Source organism: Rhinichthys klamathensis, unplaced genomic scaffold (genome assembly GCF_029890125.1).
Source record: "Rhinichthys klamathensis goyatoka isolate OS25496 unplaced genomic scaffold, OSU_Roscu_1.1 h1tg000136l_1, whole genome shotgun sequence".
Lineage (NCBI taxonomy): Eukaryota > Metazoa > Chordata > Actinopteri > Cypriniformes > Leuciscidae > Rhinichthys > Rhinichthys klamathensis.
In genome coordinates this window covers 1,365,753-1,387,188 of record NW_026606671.1, presented here as the reverse complement: position 1 = coordinate 1,387,188, position 21,436 = coordinate 1,365,753, and the positions used below count along the sequence as shown (strand labels likewise).

The window sequence follows — 21,436 nt, the reverse complement described above, 5'->3', positions numbered from 1 at the left end:
GCGCTCTCCCGGCGCGGCCGGACCGCCGTCAAAGTTTCGCCCTCTGTTAGTCCCCGCTCACGCGGCTACTACAGCAGTCTTCCCCGCCATTACCAAGCCGGTCCCCTTTCCCGCTTGCATGAGCACAAACGCCGTTTTCACGGCGACCCAGAGAAATCTCAAAAAGAGCATAAAAGCCTTCTTTCATTTCTGAACAAAGTTCTCATGAAGAGACCGTTCAAAATGCTCACTATCAGAAAACTCCTCGCGCATGTGCGCCAGGGGGACTGGTTCATTTCACTAGATCTGAAAGATGCTTACTTTCAGATTCAGATAAATCCCATTCACAGGCCATTCTTATGTTTCGCCTTCGAAGGCCAGGTTTATCAATACACTGTCCTTCCGGTCACCCTATCCCTAGCACCCCGTACGATCACGAAGTGCTTGGATGCGGCGCTCGCCCCCCTGCGGAGTCAGGGGCTGCGAATACTGAACTTTTTGGACGACTGGCTGATTTTGGCTCAATCACAGAGAGAGCTACTGTCTCATCGTACAGTTCTCCTCGACCATCTGAATGCTTTGGGCCTCTCTGTCAACTGGACGAAGAGCGCACTACAACCCAGTCAGACTATTTCCTTCTTGGGTATAGAGCTAGACTCGGTCACAGATGACGGGTCGTCTGTATCACAGCTCTGCAGCCATGGACTGTGTCAGAATGGTTTCAGCGGGGCGTTTCCATGGGGACCTTTTCTCGCCGAAAAGTCATCTCGACAGACGCATCCAACACGGGTTGGGGTGCGGTCTGCGAGGGCTCACCGGCCTTTGGCCCCTGGTCAGCTCAGGAGAGTCTCCTCCACATAAACTGTTTGGAGATGCTGGCGGTCGAGAACGCGCTCACGCGCTTTCTTCCGCGCATTCACGGTCACCACGTGCTGATCCGTTCGGACAATATAGCCGTGGTCTCCTATCTAAACCGTCAGGGCGGAGTCAGATCCAGGAATCTCCTCCGGCTGACAGAACGCATCTTAGTTTGGTCTCAGTGTCACCTGCTCTCGCTCAGAGCGACGCACGTGCCGGGTCATCTGAACGACGGTCCAGACAGTCTGTCCAGGAACCCCATTCCCCCCGGGGAATGGTCCCTGCACACTCTTACAGTCCAAAAGCTGTGGCGAATATTCGGCAGAGCAGAGGGGGACCTCTTCGCCTCAGAAGAGAACACCCACTGCCCAATGTTTTTCTCAAAGAGCGAGGACGCGCTAGCCCAGACCTGGCCCAGCCGCCCGCTTTATGCATTCCCTCCAGTTTCTCTGCTACCACAGGTGCTTCAGAGAATCAGGGAAACACGCCACTTGGTGCTCCTCATAGCCCCGCGTTGGGAGGGTCAGACTTGGTTTCCGGAGCTCACTCAGCTGTCACAGACAGCCCCGTGGCCCATTCCAATCAGAGCAGATCTCCTCTCTCAAGCTCGCGGCACTATCTGGCATGCTCACCCAGAGCGCTGGGCGCTACATTCGTGGGTGATCAACAACCACCCGTTGCTTTGCCAGAGGGAGTGTTAAACACGATCATACAGGCTAGAGCGGCTCCTACTAGAAGGCTCTATGCGTCTAAATGGTCTGTGTTCTCTAAATGGTGCACCGACAGAAACTTGGACCCACGGTTATGCGAGGCTCCTTCCTTGCTAGTTTTTCTCCAAGAGATGTTGGACATGGGCAGGTCCCCGTCCACTCTCAAGGTGTATGTGGCAGCCGTCGCAGCGTTCGTTGAACCTCCGCGCAGCCAGTCACTGGGCAAAGATGGCTTGGTCATCCGCTTCCTCAGAGGAGCTAGAAGGATGAACCCCCCAAGCCCCCCTTCGGTGCCGATTTGGGACCTTTCCATAGTTCTCGAAGCTATGAAAGCCCCTCCATTCGAACCGCTAAACACCGTGGACCTCAAATACCTTTCACTCAAAACAGTTTTTCTGCTCGCGTCAGTAAAACGTGTGGGAGACCTTCACGCGCTGTCCATTAGCGCTTCGAGTTTGGGCCCAATGACTCCTTAGTCGTTCTCAAACCTAGACATGGTTATGTCCCAAAAGCGATTGGTACCCCGTTCAGGGCACAAGTTATTTCCCTATCGGCTCTGCCTGCATCCGATAGCGAATCTGACTCTAATCTCCTGTGTCCGGTCAGGGCCCTGAGATTATACATTACTCGCACTGCTCCGGTCAGACGATCCGAGCAGCTTTTTGTTTCGTTCGGTGGGCACACCAAGGGGTTGGCCGCCTCGAAACAGACTCTATCCATATGGATAGTTGATGCCATTGCAGCCGCATACGCATCAAAAGACCTGCCATGCCCTCTGGGCATCAGGGCTCATTCCACTAGAGGCATGACCTCATCGTGGGCATGGTCCAGCGGAATTTCCATTCATGACATTTGTGTGGCAGCGGGATGGGCTTCCCCCTCCACCTTTGTCAGATTTTACAATCTGGAAGTTCCCGCCTTGCAGGCTAAACTACTAGCAGTCTAGTATGTTACAGCTCTTTCATTCACACAGACCGGTTTCGCTCTGCCCCTCTCTATCATGTGCTTATGTACTACACAATCTCCGGCCCGCTCTGCTGGCCTTTGTCACAGGTACATATAATTATTCCCACTCTTAAGGGTTCCCCGGGGTCTCCCCTGGGACTCATAGTGGATGCTTAGCACGCACGACGTTGACCAGGTGTTCCCGTAGCGTAAGCTAGCTTACACAATACGAAAGAACCTCTCGTAAGAGAACGAATCGGTTACCTAACGTAACCTCGGTTCTCTCTAGATGAGGGAACGAGTATTGCGTTCCTGGCCGTGCTTGTGCTCCTAGCGTTCTCGCTTCATTCTATGAAAACCAGAGTTTACAGCCTGGGGACGCTAATTTATACTCTCTGACCACGCCCATTTCGGCGGGCTCTGACGCAATGAGAGCAGGTCAGACTCTCATTGGCCGAGAGTTCATTCGCGTCTCCTCATAGGCTTAAGCAGTTCTCTGTGAGCGAACCAATGAGCTGCTAGCTAGCCCGCTCATGGTCCGCTGCAGCTGAACTGCGTTGACAATGGATACAAAATTATAGGATAATTTTTTGGCTTCAAATTCTCAGAAAAGATTAATCTTTCCCGTAGCGTAAGCTAGCTTACGCAATACTCGTTCCCTCATCTAGAGAGAACCGAGGTTACGTTAGGTAACCGATTCGTTTTTCTGCATCGCGCACGAGCGAAGTTAAAGTTTTAATAGTTCTAATTCTACGAGAATATGGAAGTCCACTCCACAGCTGTAAAGATAACAACAGAGGAACAGTATCGTTGGAATCACTTCAGTAGGATTTTTTCCAACTGATAAAAAAATGGACGGCCAATCAGCCTATTCACGACGTCAAAGAGCTCGAGCATATAGCCTATAGCTACGGATAACGACATAAGCCCACGTGTATAATACACAGAACTTTATTGTCCATTAGTATGGAGGCAAATATAGCCAAGTATCATTATTATTTTCGGGGTGAACGAAAAAACAACATCTAGACGCAGTTTTTTTTATTCAGCTGCGCTGCTTCTTGACTTTTTAAACGCAGAAGATATGGAGATAGTAATGTTCAGCACCATGTTGCTGCAAAGTAATGTGGTAAACAAACCCATAATGTTATTTTTACTGCCTCCATATGTTCTGGGACTTTTGCAGTGGTAAAATATTATATTAGTAGTAATATTAGATATATGCTACATGCACACACAAAAAAAAACCTCTCACACAAAACAGTAAAGTAAACATCTTTAATATTTCAGTAGACACCAACAAAGAGACACACACAGGCTGTAGGTAGATGCTTTGCAGCTTAACTTCACCGACGCTTCACTAAAAATAATTCTCTCACAATGTGTTATGCAGCTGCAGTGTTTACTGGAGAAGAACAAAAGTAAACAGTGTATTTAATTAAAGGAATCGTATTGATGCACAGAAAGGCTGTTACCTAAACCACCTTCACTCTGCTCCTCCGAGAAGAAGAGCAAATTCTAGTACATTTGAAAAGTCAGACTATATCATGACAAAACATTCACCGATTCTTTGATGAACATTCTCCTCATGTGTAACTCTACTTCAAAAGTCCTGAGGTCTCCTTCCCCCTACCTTCTCTCCTCCACCCGAGTTTATCATCTACTCCCCTTAACGCTAGTCTTTCTGGCTCTGACAGGCTTTCAGCTTGTAGTAAATCAGTGAATTGATCTTGAGGGGCAGCAGAGTGTCCTGGGTTCTGCTAAAGATCCATTTTCATTTCACAAGCAGCCCCCCCACACCAGCATCTCCTCCAGCATCCATAAACATCAGCAACCAACCCCTGCTAACCCCATCCGACTCAAACACACTCATTTACCGGCTCGCCCGCTCTCAGTATCCCGCAGTCCTGCATCACTTTGGATTCCTATAGGTGAGTTCATACATGGGTAGTTAGTTATCTTACAGACTAACGGATGCCTTGGGACTTGTGGGGCCTAGCGACACAATCAGACTTTATTTTACACTAAGGAGCCAGTCTTTCTATTTATGTGTGAATAAATACAATAGAATAATAAGAGCCTGTCAGAAATGTAGTATATAATATACACAAATGGTTAAGGGTCTAGACCATTGGTCCATTGGTCTAGTCTTCTAGACCATTTCATCTTCACTTTTTGCTGTTTTTTTTTAGCCTACCTTAAAGTCAGCATGAAATGGAAGCTGAGATAGTCTTTTCTTCCTTATTGTGATGTATAAGAGTGAAATGGCTTCTTGAATAAGAAAGATGTAGGGCAGTATACATGAATAAAAAAAAAAAAACGATAAAGCATTTATTATAAACTGAAACATTACGTTAAAAATATGGTGACATTAAATTGCTGATGTACTACCAGTAACTCATATAATGCCATTAAGTAAACATATGATTAAACAATAACATAGCATCTTAACTTAGTGCCAATTGCAGTGTAAAATTAAATAAAAGAGAGGAAAAAGCACTTACAGAAAAATATTTAAATCCTCTTAAGTAAACACCTGGAAAAAAGGTGATTTTAATTTACTTCTTAACTTATATTGGAGCCTGTGTCCCAGCTTGTTTGTAATAGAGCTGTAAAGTGTGTAGTCCTAAATGCCAGAAGAAAATGAACCTTTTCGAATCAAATGTCAGAAGAAAATGAACCTTTTCGAATCAACTGTGTAAATTATGTTGTAGAACAAAATGTGAAAGTCTCTTTAAGTAATGCTAACCCACAGACCTTATTTTACTGGGATTCTTAAAAACCTTTAAGAAATTCCCGAGAGAACTCATGATGATTTCGCCTTCCGGTTTGACCTACAAGTTGACGTCATGACGAACAGCTCTATTACTGTAAGTAGAACTTCATTATTAGCCTAAGCAGGGAGCCGTCAGGACCAAAGGTGCTGAACCAAGTATAAAACTTTCCCTACTTTCACGAACCCCCAAATAGAAGCCAAACAAGGACATTTTTATTTTAAGAACATGTTAAAAAAAAGGAAATGATGCAAATGCAATTTATAGAATACTGACCAAATTTACAAATGTGAAAAATTCCAAGACAAACACTTTTAAACCTTCCATAATAATGCAACTTATAAATGAAAACACACAAAAAATATATATTTGGGGAGTCACAATCAAATTCTACTCGGCTCTAAAAACCCTATGACACTCCTGGTTTCTCCCACAAGATTAAACCAGATTGAAGTGATTACAAACTGCGACAGAACACCAGGATGAAATGGCAGGGCCCCCAGTGATAGCGAGCTCCGTTTGACTGGCAGAATCTGGGGTTATGAGCCTGACGATACACACAGAACGCAGCTGGAGGGAACGAGAGAGAGAGACACACGATAGGATCATTGAAAACGAGCACACGAGGGCATGGGAGAGAGAGATAAGGGGAGAGAGCAGCAAAAAAGAGAAGAGGAGCTCTCATCTCGCTGTGGTTCTGCTGCTGGCGTATAAGATGCACTCCAGTGTAATCGTCACTGAAGGGTTACTATTTCAGCAGCGGCCCCACACTGGCTGCTTTCACTGTGCCAGTACAGCAAATTAAATAACACTTTACTAAGAGGGCTAGAGAGAGGGACAGAGCTGGATTGCAAGAGGGAGGAAAGGAAGAGAGAAGTGCTGATGGGACGGTGATGAAGTCTGGATTTAGGATAATTACTCTGCTGAGCTCTTCCTCCCTCTCTCTCACTTGCGCTCTCTTTTTTCTCCTCCGCTCTCATTATTTGGAGAAGCTTGCCTGATGACAGTATCTGAGCTGCCTGTCGCTTATTAAAAAATGAAAATTGCTTCAGATGAGTTTATTAAACTCATCTCTCCCTCTCTCTTTTTCACCTGCCTCCCTCACTCTCTCCTTTCTTTCACAGATACAGCAGCATGTTGAGATGAAAGGATACTCATCTTTTTTTGGAAAGGGTTATGAAAGATGCCCGAATCGTACGATACAAGTGGGGACATTTTTTTCACATAACAATTAGGAGTTCTCCTTTAACGAGGAATTTGACAAAATCAATCTGCATTAATATTTCAAAATATTTCATTTGTTCTAAATCCATTTGCTGACATTATACTATTAACTTGAAGGCTTACGGTGTAATTAATGAAAGTTGCATTAAGAGCGGCCCCAGCCATTAGTTCAGAGAGAGGAGTTGACTTTAATGAGGGTCTTTTATCATAGAGGAAGACAGAAAGTACATTGAAGAAGTACAAATAGTGCACTTTCATTATAGGTTAAGTGTTACAACCATTGACATACTCTTTTGGTTTCTTTGATTGCCTTAATTCAATTTTTATTTAACTCTATGAACAATATTCATGTAGGATATCTTGTATAATTTAAACATTAATGCAGTGCAAATCATATAATTACAGGAAATTGTTCCTGGAAGGATTAATAATGAGAATATGACATATTTGAGACATGCACAGGTATTCTGAAATTAACTGGAATTTTTTTTTTCACCTAAAAATGAAAATTCAGTAATCATTTACTCATCCTCATGTCGTTCCAAACACGCATACATTTTTTTCTTCTTCCGCTGAACACAAATAAAGATATTTGGAAGAACACTGGGGTTCAAACAGCATTGGACCCCACTGACTTCTATTGTATGGACAAAAAAATGAAATGGATACATGAGGGTGAGCAAACGACAGAATTAAAATTTTTGTGTGAACTACCACTTATAAGCATTGTTATTAATATGAACACAAATCCAATAGCAGTATGACTCTCAACTTAAAGCAGATACCAATCACAGAAATCCAAGTAGCACTGGTTAGGTGATATGAATAAATCAGGTGGTGTCAGGCAGCTGTTGTTGTTGGCTGTAGGCGCTGCATCAGGTAAAAGCGAGACAGTGATGTGGCGGAGAAGCCGGTGTTGTGGCGTTTCCACAGCAACTATGACATCCTCTCATAATTTGCTCTTTGGCGGTGAACCTGGAGGTGAAAAACAGGGTCTAATAGAGCACACATACACAGCATCAGACGTCTACAAGAACACTAATGCTTGGAGAGTTCAGCCACTGTGTGAGATCTCAATAACACCATATCATAACTGTGATTATTAGAGCAAGGTTCGTCATGCAACATGTTACACATAAAAAAAGGTGCAAATAAGTCGATATGTTTGAGGATGTTAAAATTGAGTAATATGAAATACTAAATTAGTCAGTGTGCTGATTTTTCATTAATTTCTTTTAACAATGTAAACACTGCATCCTTTAAAAATGCTAATGTAGTCAGTGTTAGTTTATTATCAGTGCAGGCTCCACACGTAGAGCTATCACATAAGAATAACTTTAAACTGCACTAGTTTGTACTCTGTGTCCCAGACAGGAAAAAAACAAACACAAATACATTGGTATCACTGTCAGGAATAACAATTACCTGTCCTCTCACTGAGGAAGGGATTGATGGATTTGATGGTGAAAAATACTTCTGATTCTTTTGATTTTTGAAATGTATATGTAAACTGGGAAAACTTTGTTTAGAAAGAATTAAGTATGTGTGTGTGTGTGTGTGGTCCTGATAAACCCTACATAGTGGGAACAAAATGTCCCACACAAAGATTGTAATACCAGTAATATGTGGAGACATTTCTGGCCCCCATGAGGAAAAGAGCTTATAAAATCATAAATAATTATTTTTTTTGAAAATCTAAATGGATAGAATATACAGTTTGTAAAATATAAAAATCACTATGTCCCCATAAAACATGGAAACCCAACATTTTGTGTGTGTGTGTGTGTGTTTGTGTGTGTGTGTGTGTGTGTGAGACAGACCTCGTGGGAAGTATGCAGACAACATTGTTTCGTAGAGCTCTTTGTCAGACTTCAGAAACACACAGAAGATGACCCGGTCCAGCTGACAGCAGATAAAAACAACAGAAAAAGAGACAAGAAATAAAAAATAAATGACCATAGAGAATATCACTTTTGAGCTGATTTTGCTACTGCACAGCAGAAACATACAGTGCTACAAAGACACAACTCAGAAAATCGTAGCCGTAATAATATATCACAATATTCACCCAAATGAAACTATACTCTTTTATCCTTACCACAATCTCTAAAGCTATAGCAGGAATTCTTGAGAATAGAGTTAAAGAATGGAATAAAAGTGGCTGATTCCCAGAGAAAATAAAAGAAACCTGCACATCTTCTCCTGCAAGTGCATTTCTGGGAAAGAGTTTATTTAGTTTGTTGTTACAACCTGAGATATGTGTCAATTTCCCTTTTCTGTGGTATGAATTTAACTTTGAATATTCCATATAACTGATAAATAATGTTCATTTATCCTATTCACAGATTTTGACTTGTACCCTCTCGGTCTTGTGTGAAGAGAGGGTCTTCTGAAAAAGAGCACTCGTGTGCAATCGGTTAGCATACTTTTAATGTCTGACTCTTTCTAGCCGGAGAGGCGCAGTGCCAATGACCTAACTGTCCTTGACAGAACACCAGCACCAGTCCCAAATGCTTCATGGCAAGCAACAACATAAAAAGAATACATTGAGATCCGTGCCAGCATCCTAGAACCTCCATTTCCATGACAACAGTGGCGAGGGCAGGTGGGCTGTTCCTGCTTCTAATCATGTTCGTGTAACACATCATTGCATCCAGCTAGCACTCCTACTCTGCCACTGAAATCTCTCTCACTCTCATTTTTCTCTCTTTGGTGTCTAGCATTGTCTTTTTTCCATTCCAATTTGCCAAATGTCAGTCTCTCTCTCTGGCTCACTCATGCTGGGTCGCTTTTTCTGTCTGATTAAGATTCAAAATGAAGCTTTATATTGCCAAAGCATTTGTAACATTATGAACATACACATATGTAGTGAACTACAGAAAAGAGGAGGTTAAGTTTTCCATTCGATGTTTACATGGTTTCTGGGTTAAAAGCACACGGCAAACCATTTACCATATACACTATCAACAAGAAAATATTACCATAATGTTTGTTCATATTAACATACTATTCATGTTAAAACAAATCATATTAAAGTCTTATCAATTTTTAAAAAATGTTTCAGATGCAAAAAAAATCTATTTTGTGTAGCTTTTATTTGTTACTACTATTATTATTGTTAACAGTAGCCATCTTTTGGAAACATGAGTCATCAGTAAACATTGCAGGTGTCATGAAGGTTACAGACATGGAGGAGCACCTTGAATAAGCTAAGTGTTTACTAAAAAACGGCTCACTCACATTTCATCATTTCAAATTAAAGTTGATTCAGACATGAGTGGTTTTGTCCAAGTGGGCGAGCTTTTTAGTCTGTAATTAATTAGTCCGCCCATTTCCACCGGCCTGACGCATTCAGGTCGATTTTCAGACCGGCTGCGATCATAATAGTTGGGTGTTATCATACTGACAGAGTAATCAGCCAATCACAGCGACGTGGAGGCACCGCCTTCTTATTTTTTCCAGGTTCCCCTAACATTCACTGTTAAAAACCATGGCTTTATGCATCAAAATTATTTTTTGTGGTATGAATTTAACTTTGAATATTCCATATAACTGATAAATAATGTAAATTTATTCACAGATTTTGACTGGTATCCAAATATTTTTTACCTCCACATAATGCAATTTTAAAAATAATGAAAATATAAATATAATAAAAAAATAGATCATAAAAAATTCAAACCAATAAAAGTACCCTCTCTCTTTCATTCTTCACTATTCTCTCGGTGCGTATGGAAAGCGGAGGGGTTAGGAAGCACCAAAGCGCTGATTAATTAGTGTGCTGTAATTAGAGTGTCTCTGTCATTTTGTATATCTATAGCGTAAAAGAAGGCGAGAGCGACTAAACACGCGGTGCAGAGTGAGATGAAAGCTCAGGACAGGAGAGACACATCAGTGAGAGATGAGAGAGGGGGAAAAAGACAGATGTGACCAGGATAAAGCAAGAGAAAGAGAGAGAGAGAGAGAGAGAGAGAGAGAGAGAGAGAGAGAGAGAGAGGCGCCTCAGTTTGGGATGTGCAGAAGTTTTGTCAAAGACATCCTGATGGCTCATTTCCTGTTAAATTTACTCTGGACTCACATTTACTCACAGGGGCCAGAGATTGTGTCAATTCATTTGTGAATTTTTTGTATTTGTACTGTTCTGCAAAGCTTATACAAGCTCCGTTAGGAACCAATTAAAACTGAGGTTATGTGTGTGTGTGTGTGTGTGTGTGTGTGTGTGTGTGTGTGTGTGTGTGTGTGTGTGTGTGTGTGTGTGTGTGTGTATATGCTGACTCAGAAAAGTAAGTCCCTATGCAGCCACCATCTGTTTGCCACGGCGTGCTCCTCATCGAACAATAACAACAATGGCAAGAAAAGAACACCAACAGGGAAATGACACAGACACACACACACGCATACACACCTTCTCGTGGTTTTGCTCCAGGTATTCTCTCACTGTTCTCAGGGCAACTTCGACTGCTTGTTCAGGCGGGTATCCTGCACCACACACATCAGATTTACACTAGGGCTTTCAATCAATTCAAATGTTAAATCACGACATAAAAAAAGTGGTTTAAATTGCAATATGCTGATTGACTGATTACAATAATCACAACTGTATCCAAATAAGATCATTCAAAGACATTACATTAATGTGGCAGAGGAAAGCACTGAATAAACAGAACAAAAGGGTGAAAATATTTTTTTGCTTTATAGATTTTAAATGTTGGCCGTACACATACATTTAGCATCTTTCCATTTTTCAGCGTCTCATATAAGTTCATTTTATTGTGTTATTTTCTTTATAATTAATCACACTCAATTGATGCATTAAACTGACAGCCCAAACCCATTAAATCCAACAGAGCAACACAACCATATATTATTACGGATACACACATTACTTTGAATGATGCACGGCACCATATTTTCTGCATGAAGACTTGAAAACGATTTACTGATGGTGGTTGTTTTCAAACTGAAGCTGTTTGCTGGGTTCATTTTTGAGTTTAATCTCAACACGTATAGCTAAGAAGGGGGATTATATTCACAGTGACATGCTCTCGCACCTAATCTCTCCTAATCTGACCGTCTAATCCCAGCCTTAATCTGGAAATCCCTCATACTACTGCAAGTGATATCCACTCCCGGAATTCCTAAAATGACTTTCCTACTAAATAAACAACCACAAATAAAAACACATGCATGAGCAGAGGTCACAACATAGCCGAGGTTCATAAACGTACCATTTATTTGGTTAGATAGAGCGTCATAAACACAGGGCTTTAGAATACTGTATCTTACTTACTGCATAACTGATAAGGAATTATTGAAGAACTAGTAGGTAATTCTTCATTAACTACTTCTTTACTGCTGTTAAGTACTAAGGAAGATGTGTTAACTAATTAGTATGATTTTGATTTTAAAATGTTTGTTAAACAAGTTTAAATGTAGGCAGTATACATGTTAAAACAAAAAAATCATCTGAAATAAAGGAAGATATCATGTAGCTTAAACGAGTCATTGTAGTGTATTTTACAAAGGTTATATATAGATGATTACTTTAATAGTGTGTTTTTTACAGTAAATTTTATTTGAGTCAGAGGTATGTGGTAATTCTTTATTAATTACTAATGGGTTCCCTATATTTTCACTTTAGAATACTGTTTCAGGTTATAAGTAGCCTAATTCCTGGATAGTTATTTTTTAATTCTTTATTAATTACTAATGGGTTCCCTGTATTTTCCCTTTAGAATACTGTTCCAGGTTATAAATAATTCCTGAATAATTAACTAATAATTCTTTATTAATTACTAATAAGTTCCCTATGTTTTCAGTTCCCCTCAGTTGTTGCCTAAAATACATGAATTTACTCAATGGCATTCTATGCTGAGGAAAACAGACACACATTAATTAGTAGATAATTAGTAGTAGTTCTTCAGGAGGTATGACAGAATTTATTAGTTATTCATTAACTAACTGTAACTTAACACAATCATAAAGTTCTATTACATACTTAACACATCTTCCTTAGTAGTTAACAGCATGCAGTGAAGAAGTAGTTAATGAAGAATTACCTACTAGTTCTTCAATAATTCCTTATTAGTTATGCAGTAAGTAAGATACAGTATTCTAAAGTGTTACCATAAATGGTATTCATTGATGTTAGCTCATAAATGCGGTTAATGAACGATTATAGGTTTTAATAATAAATGAGTCTATTGAAGACTCTAAATCAACCAACCTGTAATCATTTACACACAGTCATTTATAGACTATGAATATAAAGGACATATAAATATAAATAATTGATGCGAGACAAAACAATTAAAGATAAAAAGTAAACATTGATTAAGAGAAACCGCAGTAATTTGAGCCTACCGTATACTCCAGTAGAGATGCAGGGGAAAGCCTAGACATCAACATCAAAGAGACATAAAAAGAAATAAAGACTTGAATCTTATATAATTAAAAGTGTGAAAAATGTGTTTTCTTATCTACAAACTACAAAATGCTTCTCTAAATGAATGTGTTGTATTAAGAAATTAAGGTTTACAAAGCACTTACTGTTGGACCTATTAGTACAAAACCACAACAAAAACAGCTTTTACAAGGGAGGTTGAAAGTAAACTGATTAATTACAACCCATTAAAGATACAATCCTTTACTAATGACAAACGAGCCACTTGTGCCCCAGAATTAAGGACCTTAGAAACAAAAGCTTTAATTTAAAGCAAATGGACCGAGTCACAGTGAACTGTTGCTGCTTTTAAAGGCATATTCTGCTAAGGAATGTTTAAATCAATTTGAAATCAATAAAGGGAATGAAAATTCTGTCATTTACTCACCCTCATGTTCTTCAAAACTTGGGATTACTTTATTTCTTTCATGGAACACACTAGGAGCTACTGTACACTGCTGAACGTCCTAGCTTCCACTTTTCCATACAAAATAAGTGAATGGATATGGAGGATGTTGAGCAAAATATAATAAAATAAGACCTTTGTATTCGTTTCATTCTGTTTCAAAGCTATCAGAACACTAGTAATGATATTATGGATTACTTTTAATGACACTTTAAAGGTAATTTTTTTAGCTTGATTTTTTAAATGATTAAGTTGAAGTTAAGTAAAATTACTAAAACGAAAATAAATTACCAAAAGATGTATAAAAAATATTTATACAAAAACTAATAAAAATGACAAGAGCACATTAAATTACTAAAACAAACAAAACTTAAAAATGCAAAATAAAAGTTATTTTACCTAAATACTTTGATATAAATATAAAAATAATACAAGTATTAATAACACTGGGAATGACATGAGGGCGAGTTAACGTTTTCCGAATAATATTACACTTAAAGGTCTTTTTTCACAGCAAAAACCAGTTACATAAAGATAAACAGGAAGTCCTCATAAGACATTATGATGCTGCAACAATCGCTTGCTCCTTTTTGAGAACCCTAACAATAGATCTTCGCTGTGCCTGTGTGTATTTTTATCCTTGCTGGTGCACTGTGTTAAAATCTTTTATATATGCAGTAACCTGTCTTCAATAAATCATTCCCCGAAAGAAATAAAGCTGAAACGGCTCTCAACTGTTTTAGTAGATTCATATAAAAATTGTTAGGGCACCGGTGGAGTGGGAGTTGTCTGCTGTGTTATGACTGGACTGCTGGCATTTTGATTCTTGTACCGTGACGCAGCCGTGAGGTGTGAGTGATACAGGGTGAGAGTTTAACATGTTAACAGTATGTACCTGAGTTTATGTGCATGCAGCGTGTTAGGATCGAGACTGCGGTAGGCCGTTAAAATTGCATACAAGTAGTTATATCACTGCCAAGACATGAAGTCTGAATCTGTTATGAGTGTGTGTGTGTGTTGTCAGACTCTCACCACAGTCCGCAGGTGGTTCTTAGTTGCTGTGTGCAGACAGTTATAATAACAGTTTCTCAGCGCTTGTTCCTCTCTCTCCCCCACTGAATCGTGCACTATCGGCCCCACGGTGTGAATAACATCTGTGAAACAGAGAGATACAGCCAAAAACAGAGAGAAGTCATACAAAAATATCAGAAAATATGTGAATGTGTTTAATAACTTCAACTTTCTGTCTGCATCCCAAACACAAATAAGTTTTTGATACACTATCAAGCAAAAGTTTGGGATCAGTAAGTTTTTTTGCTCCAAAAAATGTATACTTTCGTTCAGCAATGACAAATTAAATTTATCAGAAGTGACCGTAAATACATTTATAATGCCATTACAGGAATAAATTACATTCTAAAATATATTAAAATAGGAAACAGTTTGTTCCAGAAACATTTTTTGTTATGCTGATTGAAAGTCTCTTCACATCCTGAAAGCAATCACTAAGTTAAGTGGTCTAAATGTATTTATATGTATATTTATCGTCTGTGGAACGCATAGGAACATAAAATGTTCGTCCAATCATTAAAACTGGTCCGAATGCAACGATACGATGTCCTACCTGCCTGTCAACGTATGTATTTCCATACCTCCGCGCACCCTACTCGCATAGACATCTTATGTCATCACCTCATTTCATGCTATGCAGAGTTACACAGACGTCAGTCTGTTTGGAAGAGATGGAAACCAGTGACGTTATACTCGGAGCAGTTCGTGACTCGAATTTATCCGTTTCAATGGCAACAATATTAATGCTGAAATGAATCTGTACCTGTCAGATGGTACAAGTCAGTGCTCTTTAAGTTTTTTATGTTCATTATTATTGTAATGTTATGTGCTTTGAGACAGGAGGTTGTTTAATGCCGTCTCTTGTGATGCTTTTGTTTGCTCCCCGCTGTATGCGTTCATGTGTTTTGAAGGAGTCGTGGCTTTGGAGACGCTCTGAAGGGAGGGTGGGATCTTATGCTTTCAAAACTAGCTCGCTATTGCTAAACTCTCTGAAAATTGCCTACCCTACCTTTAAATTGTAATAATACTTCACAATATTAATGTTTTTATTGTATTTTCGATCAACTGCTGCCTTGGTGACTTCTTTCAAACATCGTACTGATCCCAAATTTTTGAACAGTAGCATATATTTTAAATGTGCAGTTATTTTCTTAGAGTAACGAAAAATGACAAGTGCAAATGCACTTTGTTTAGTCCACACATCTGTGCAGTTTGATGTACTCATACCATACACTGTTCACTAACATCCACTTCCTCCGCTTCTCCTCCCTCTGAATATCAACTCACTCCGCTTACACACCACAGTTTTTCCTCCTTCTCTCCTCTGTCTCCCTTTGACACCTCCAAACTCCTCTCAACCATGAAATTCTCCAATTGCCAGCTTGACCCAATCCCTTCTCCCCTCTTCAAAACCTGTCAACAAATCCTCATCCCTCTTATCACCATTATCATCAACACTTCCCTTATGTCTGGATCTGTTCCATCCCCGCTAAAACTTGCGTCCATCACACCCCTCCTGAAAAAACCTGGCCTCAACCCTGACAATCTGGACAACTTCAGACCCATCTCCAATCTCCCGTTACTCTCAAAAATTCTGGAACGCGCCGTCATCACACAACTCCACCAATATCTCTTCTCTTCTCAACTCTTTGAAACTTTTCAATCCGGATTCCGTCCACACCACAGCACAGAAACAGCCCTTCTTAAGGGCACCAATCCACCCGCCACCTCCGCTCATCTGGCACGAACGCCTTACCCCGATCATTCGCACAAACCGCCGGACCTTGGGGGATCGAGCTTTTGCTATTGCTGCCCCCACCCTCTGGAACTCACTCCTTACATCCATTAGAAACTCCGATTCACTAACAAACTTCAAATCAGTACTCAAAACCCACCTGTTCAAACTAGCTTTTCCTTAAAACCCACTTTTTGTTTTGTTTTGTTTTATTCCCCATGTGAATACTTTGAGTGTCCAGAAAAGCGCTATACAAGTCTGATGTATTATTATTATTATTATTATTACTGATACTCTTGATACTGATGTTATATTAAAACAATTAATTCACCTAAATATATGGATCTACCTTTTTAAGTGATTTAAAAAAGGTTTACAGTGTATTAAAAGATGGCAATTTGAACATATTCTGGTATTATAGTAAACAAAAATGAATAATTTATCTTAGTCCTATTAAAAGTTCAAACAAATGTCATTCAAATATATTAAATATAAATTCCGCATTTTAAAATGTTCCATTAATAAGTGGTATCGGAATATCAGTATCAGTGATATTGGCCTTGGCAGAACTTGGCCTTTGTAACACAGTCTGGCTGACTAATAGAAATAACTGATGGCTGTTGGAAGTGTCTTTTGGCTCGTTTCTTCTTATGACATGATGATACAACATCGAATCTCTACCCAGTAACTGCTGTACCGATTGGTGCTGTCAACAGATGAGTTGAAGAGCATTAAGAGTGTTTAGTCCTTTCTACACACCACATTTACCATGGAAACCACAGTTTCTGCCAAAATACCCAAGTGACTGCAATTGTTATAAATAAATAATACAGTAAGATAAATAAATAAGACAGTAAATTCATATGGAATCCGCAGGATTTAGCAATCCTTTTACTAGCATTGATTACTGTAATAACTATGGTAATTGTTGCCAGATTCTATGGTTTCCAGGGTAAATGTTCATAAGCTTAACAGGAAACAACTGAAAGCATCAAAATAAATGATGTTTGATTACTTTTATTTGTTCTAAAGTAAAATTAGTTTTAAATCGAAAAATTTAGAGTGTGCATGTTCAAATGTTTAAATGAAATGCAGTTTTCTAAGTCTGCAAAAGAATAATGATTGTTATTCATATAATAATATAAAAATGGTCTCTATACAGCAAGTGAGATACTTTACATGCTTTTGTAAGGTCTTTTTTGTAAGAGAAAAGTGATGGAACCCCTGATGTGTTTTTAATTATTTCTAGACTTTTCATTAGACTTATTCACTTATACCAACTACACTTTCTGTTTGTGGTTCCCATTTCTGCCATCTGTCTGTTTCTCGATTACTAAAGACCCACTTGTCTCCATCCTGCACCCTCTCATCTCAATTTCCTGTTTCCTCCTCCCATTGACACTCAGCTCAACCAGACGGCAGGTCCGTTTCCCTTGTCCTCCTTTTCCGTCTGCGTCTACCTTCTGTCTAAAACATTCATCCATCTGTCTTCTCAATGTCTTATGTCCTTGTGTGCCACGTCTGTGGCATGTCCTCAATCTTTCCCCTTTGCCCCGCTTGTCTTTTGGACGTCCAGCATCCCTCCGTCAGTTCCACTCCCACTCCTCTTTCCCTCATCCATCCGCCCCCCGACACCTCTCTGCGCTGCGTGCTGTCCGGCTGCGTTTATTTACCGCTGCACTCTGCAGTGTTTACAGCATCGATCCACCTCTGTTTGTTTAGTCCAGCAGCACCATCATACATCAAGTCAGGCAGAGACATTACTCACACACAAACACACACACACACACACACACACATACACAAACACACCCAGACGCTCGCATATGAAGTGCAAAGGGAGACAATGGACAGGAAAAAAACAAAACTGTACTTCCAGTCAAACATATGCCCACTGTTCTCAGTGTTACAAAGTGTTGTCATGTTTGTGGCACAGCATGAACTGCTAAAGCGGGTGTAGAAGGAAGAGAGACACGATGACATAATCACCGCAGACACAGGTGCAGCTGGAGGTTAAAGCAAACTACAAAAAACTGCCGGGAGGTTTAGATATCGCACTTCTCAACTCCCTCTGTCGCTCCTGTTTGCTCTCTAAAACAAATACACACAAGCGCACTTACAACAGAGTGAGCGGGGAAGAAATGAACATTTTCTACAGATTTCAGATGTTTACGATGGAGCATAATGTAGATTCGGGACCTTGAAGCTAAAAGATAGTTCTGAAATTGATCATTTAAACTGTTGACCTAATCTAATAAATATTTGTCATATAATCATGTCATTTATTTATTTGTATATATACTTTAATTTTTTGTTGAAACTTGACATGCATGTGAATAGACACAATACTTGTATATAAATAATACTAATTTATTTAACCAAAAAAGACAGACAGACAGACAGATAGACAGATAGATAGATAGATAGATAGATAGATAGATAGATAGATAGATAGATAGATAGATAGATAGATAGATAGATAGATAGATAGATAGATAGATAGATAGATAGATAGATAGATAGATAGATAGATAGATAGATAGATAGATAGATAGATAGATAGATAGATAGATAGATAGATAGATAGATAGATAGATAGATAGATAGATAGATAGATAGATAGATAGATAGATAGATAGATAGGACTTTTTGCTCTAATATATGCAGGGTCACAGTGTGGTCGTAGAGCTTGTCTTCTAAACCATTTTATTTCACCATAACCTCCTGATCTGCTCATGAGAAAACATACCGTTCTCTTTCTCCCCACGCAGCTCCCAAACCAAATCCTGACAACAACACCCATAACGTATCGATGAATGTACTCCAAACTTGCTATTATCAGGCTCTAAATCACTCCTCTGTTTGTTCCCCCTCCTTTCTCCTGCCTGCTCACCTTTCTCTTTCCTCTTCACCCTCCCTCCCAGTGAAAGATTGTCTGTCTTTTTGCTACCAAGTCTAACTGTTCACTCATCCAGACCAAACCCAAGTCTCCTGTCTCATGCACAAAGGGAGGCCCTGGTCTCTCCCACCAACCCCCCTGGAGAAAAAGTCAGTGTGCACATCAGCTATATCCCCATTCTGCAGCAGGGGAGCAGGTGCGTTGATTTAACAAAAGACAGCTGGCTAAGACGGTGCAAGGGATCTGCTTATCATCTGAATGGTCGGAAGGTGTTCGACTCACTTTTTGTGTTTCACCCCTTTTTCTCAAATTCAAATCAGCTTGACAGCTAAGTTACAATATACCCGTAGTCACCAGCCGATCAAGCAAGACGGCCCGCACAATAGATCCCTCTCCTTTCACCTTGGCTTTCATGCGACAAAGCTGTGATTTTAAAGAAAGTTGCAGCTCAAAATTGATTTGAGATAACAGCCTTAATTTTAGGTCATTGTAAAAAGTTGTATTGTTTAATAAACATAATTAAATAATTGAACCTTGTTATTCTTCCAGACTATGAGCAAAAGACAGATGAGGGGAGAGAGAAAAAGGGATTAGTTATATAACAGAAGAGAAGGGTGGGTGTTCGATTGGCCTGTGTGGATTTTAATTAGTGTTAATTGGCCACAGAGGGAAATGAAGGCTCAGAGAGAGTGTGTGTATGTGTGTGTATTGATAAATATGCTACTCTCTTCTCTTTCTCCCCCCTAGCAATGGTTGTTTTGTATGGTTGGGTCCCAAGTCAAGGCTGTATTGGTACACAGGTGGACTTAGGGACTGACAGGATCTGCACATTCTGCCTTTCATTCACCAATGAGATCCACTGGGTTTCTAGTTCACCCCCTCAACCCAGACAGAGAATGTATTATTGCCATACTTCTGTTTTACTATAAGACACAAACATACACTCCCCTATCCTCATCCAAAAAGCAACAGATGTGCGAGCACATGTGCAAACTGCAGCTCAGCCAGTCAAAACATGACAATAGTCTATACAAACACACAAATCTCAGATTTTATTTAAGGGCTTTAGCCTGTAATTATAGATGCTTTCTATTACTATCACGCAATTGAGGTTCAAGCTGAAGTATGTAATTTCTCCACCACCGAACCGAACAGAACTGCAAAAACAAATATTGTTTTCAAAAAAGGTTTTCAAATACGCCCACATCAGTCCTTGATTGAACAAACTGACAGCCCCGCCCAACTCACGCCATTGGTAGAGACAGTATTTTTTGTGTACGACTAGACGGGTAGCTCAAAACAACTGGGCTACAGAGACAAAATAAATAACCTATGAATAGCTTATTCATAGTTGTCTCTGCATATTAAGATAGGATAGACAAAATATTTAAAAACCCAAAAATGTACATACTTCAGCTTTAAGGATTTAAAATAAATTAATTGTAAGCATTAAACGTTTGCACTTTACTCTTTTTGCTATGGACATGATTCATGATCTTAAATCTTCCAGCATGTTGAGGAGAGCTTTAACTATTACTTTTTCAAACGATCAGAACCTAGAATATAGTGGATGATATAATATAATATATAAAAATACCGTAGATTTACACTGAAGGAGAGACCTGACACTTGGGGATTGGCTGAACATCCAAGCATTTGTGGCAGCCAGTTTTGCATAGACAAATTGTGATGCTCTCTACCCAGTACCCACAGACAGAAACCTGAAAATTTTCATTTAGAAATGTTACATTTTAACAGCTCACAAATCACAAATAGTCCAAACACCTGTTCGTACATAACTTATAATCCGATCAGTGTGCGGTGCACGCAGTCAGACACAGACACTAATTTCAGTCCTACAATTACTGCTGATATTTACTGTTCTACTCCCACCGTTCGGTACAGTACAGAAAGAGAGAGATGAGAAGAAAAAACACAAAGTTGGAGAGAAAAATCAACTAAAGACTACGTAAAATCTAACAGAGAGCATAGCCTGGAGTGTAAGGCAAATCATTGGTGTGTATCTGGGTGTGCGTGTGTGTTGGGGGTGGCTTGAGAATCAGCAGCGTGTGCATCTCTGTCTCTGAACAGCAAGGTACGGTGGGGGGGATCATAAATTAGACAAGGAAATTACTGCTAAGTGTGCGAATAAATTAAAGTGCGCTTGCTTCTGTAAACACTGTCTGACTACATAATTACTGAACACTCTCTGGAAGAGTGAAAGAGAGGGAGGGAGATGGATGGGGGGAGGGAGGGAGGGAGAGTGATAGGCAAAAAGGTTTGCGTTGATGGTTTATTCATTTATTCAATCGGCAGCGTGCAACATGTACGCAACCGTTTGACATTTCGCTAGAGAGGTTGCACAACACCTGCTTACTATCCAAAGATGGGAA

General features: G+C 39.8%; 1 protein-coding gene across 1 annotated transcript in view; it reads right to left on the bottom strand.

Annotated features, from left to right (window-relative positions):
- Positions 1-7,178: 7,178 nt before the first annotated feature.
- The window catches only part of macrod1 (mono-ADP ribosylhydrolase 1), a 55,784-nt gene continuing 41,526 nt past the window's right edge, over positions 7,179-21,436 (bottom strand). The window contains exons 6-10 of the mRNA XM_056257292.1: positions 14,371-14,492; positions 12,854-12,884; positions 10,896-10,969; positions 8,311-8,392; positions 7,179-7,465 (exon numbers count right to left, since the gene is read on the bottom strand). Coding sequence (XP_056113267.1) covers positions 7,440-7,465; positions 8,311-8,392; positions 10,896-10,969; positions 12,854-12,884; positions 14,371-14,492 — 335 coding nt within the window. The 3' untranslated portion in view covers positions 7,179-7,439. The remainder of the gene's footprint in view (positions 7,466-8,310; positions 8,393-10,895; positions 10,970-12,853; positions 12,885-14,370; positions 14,493-21,436) is intronic.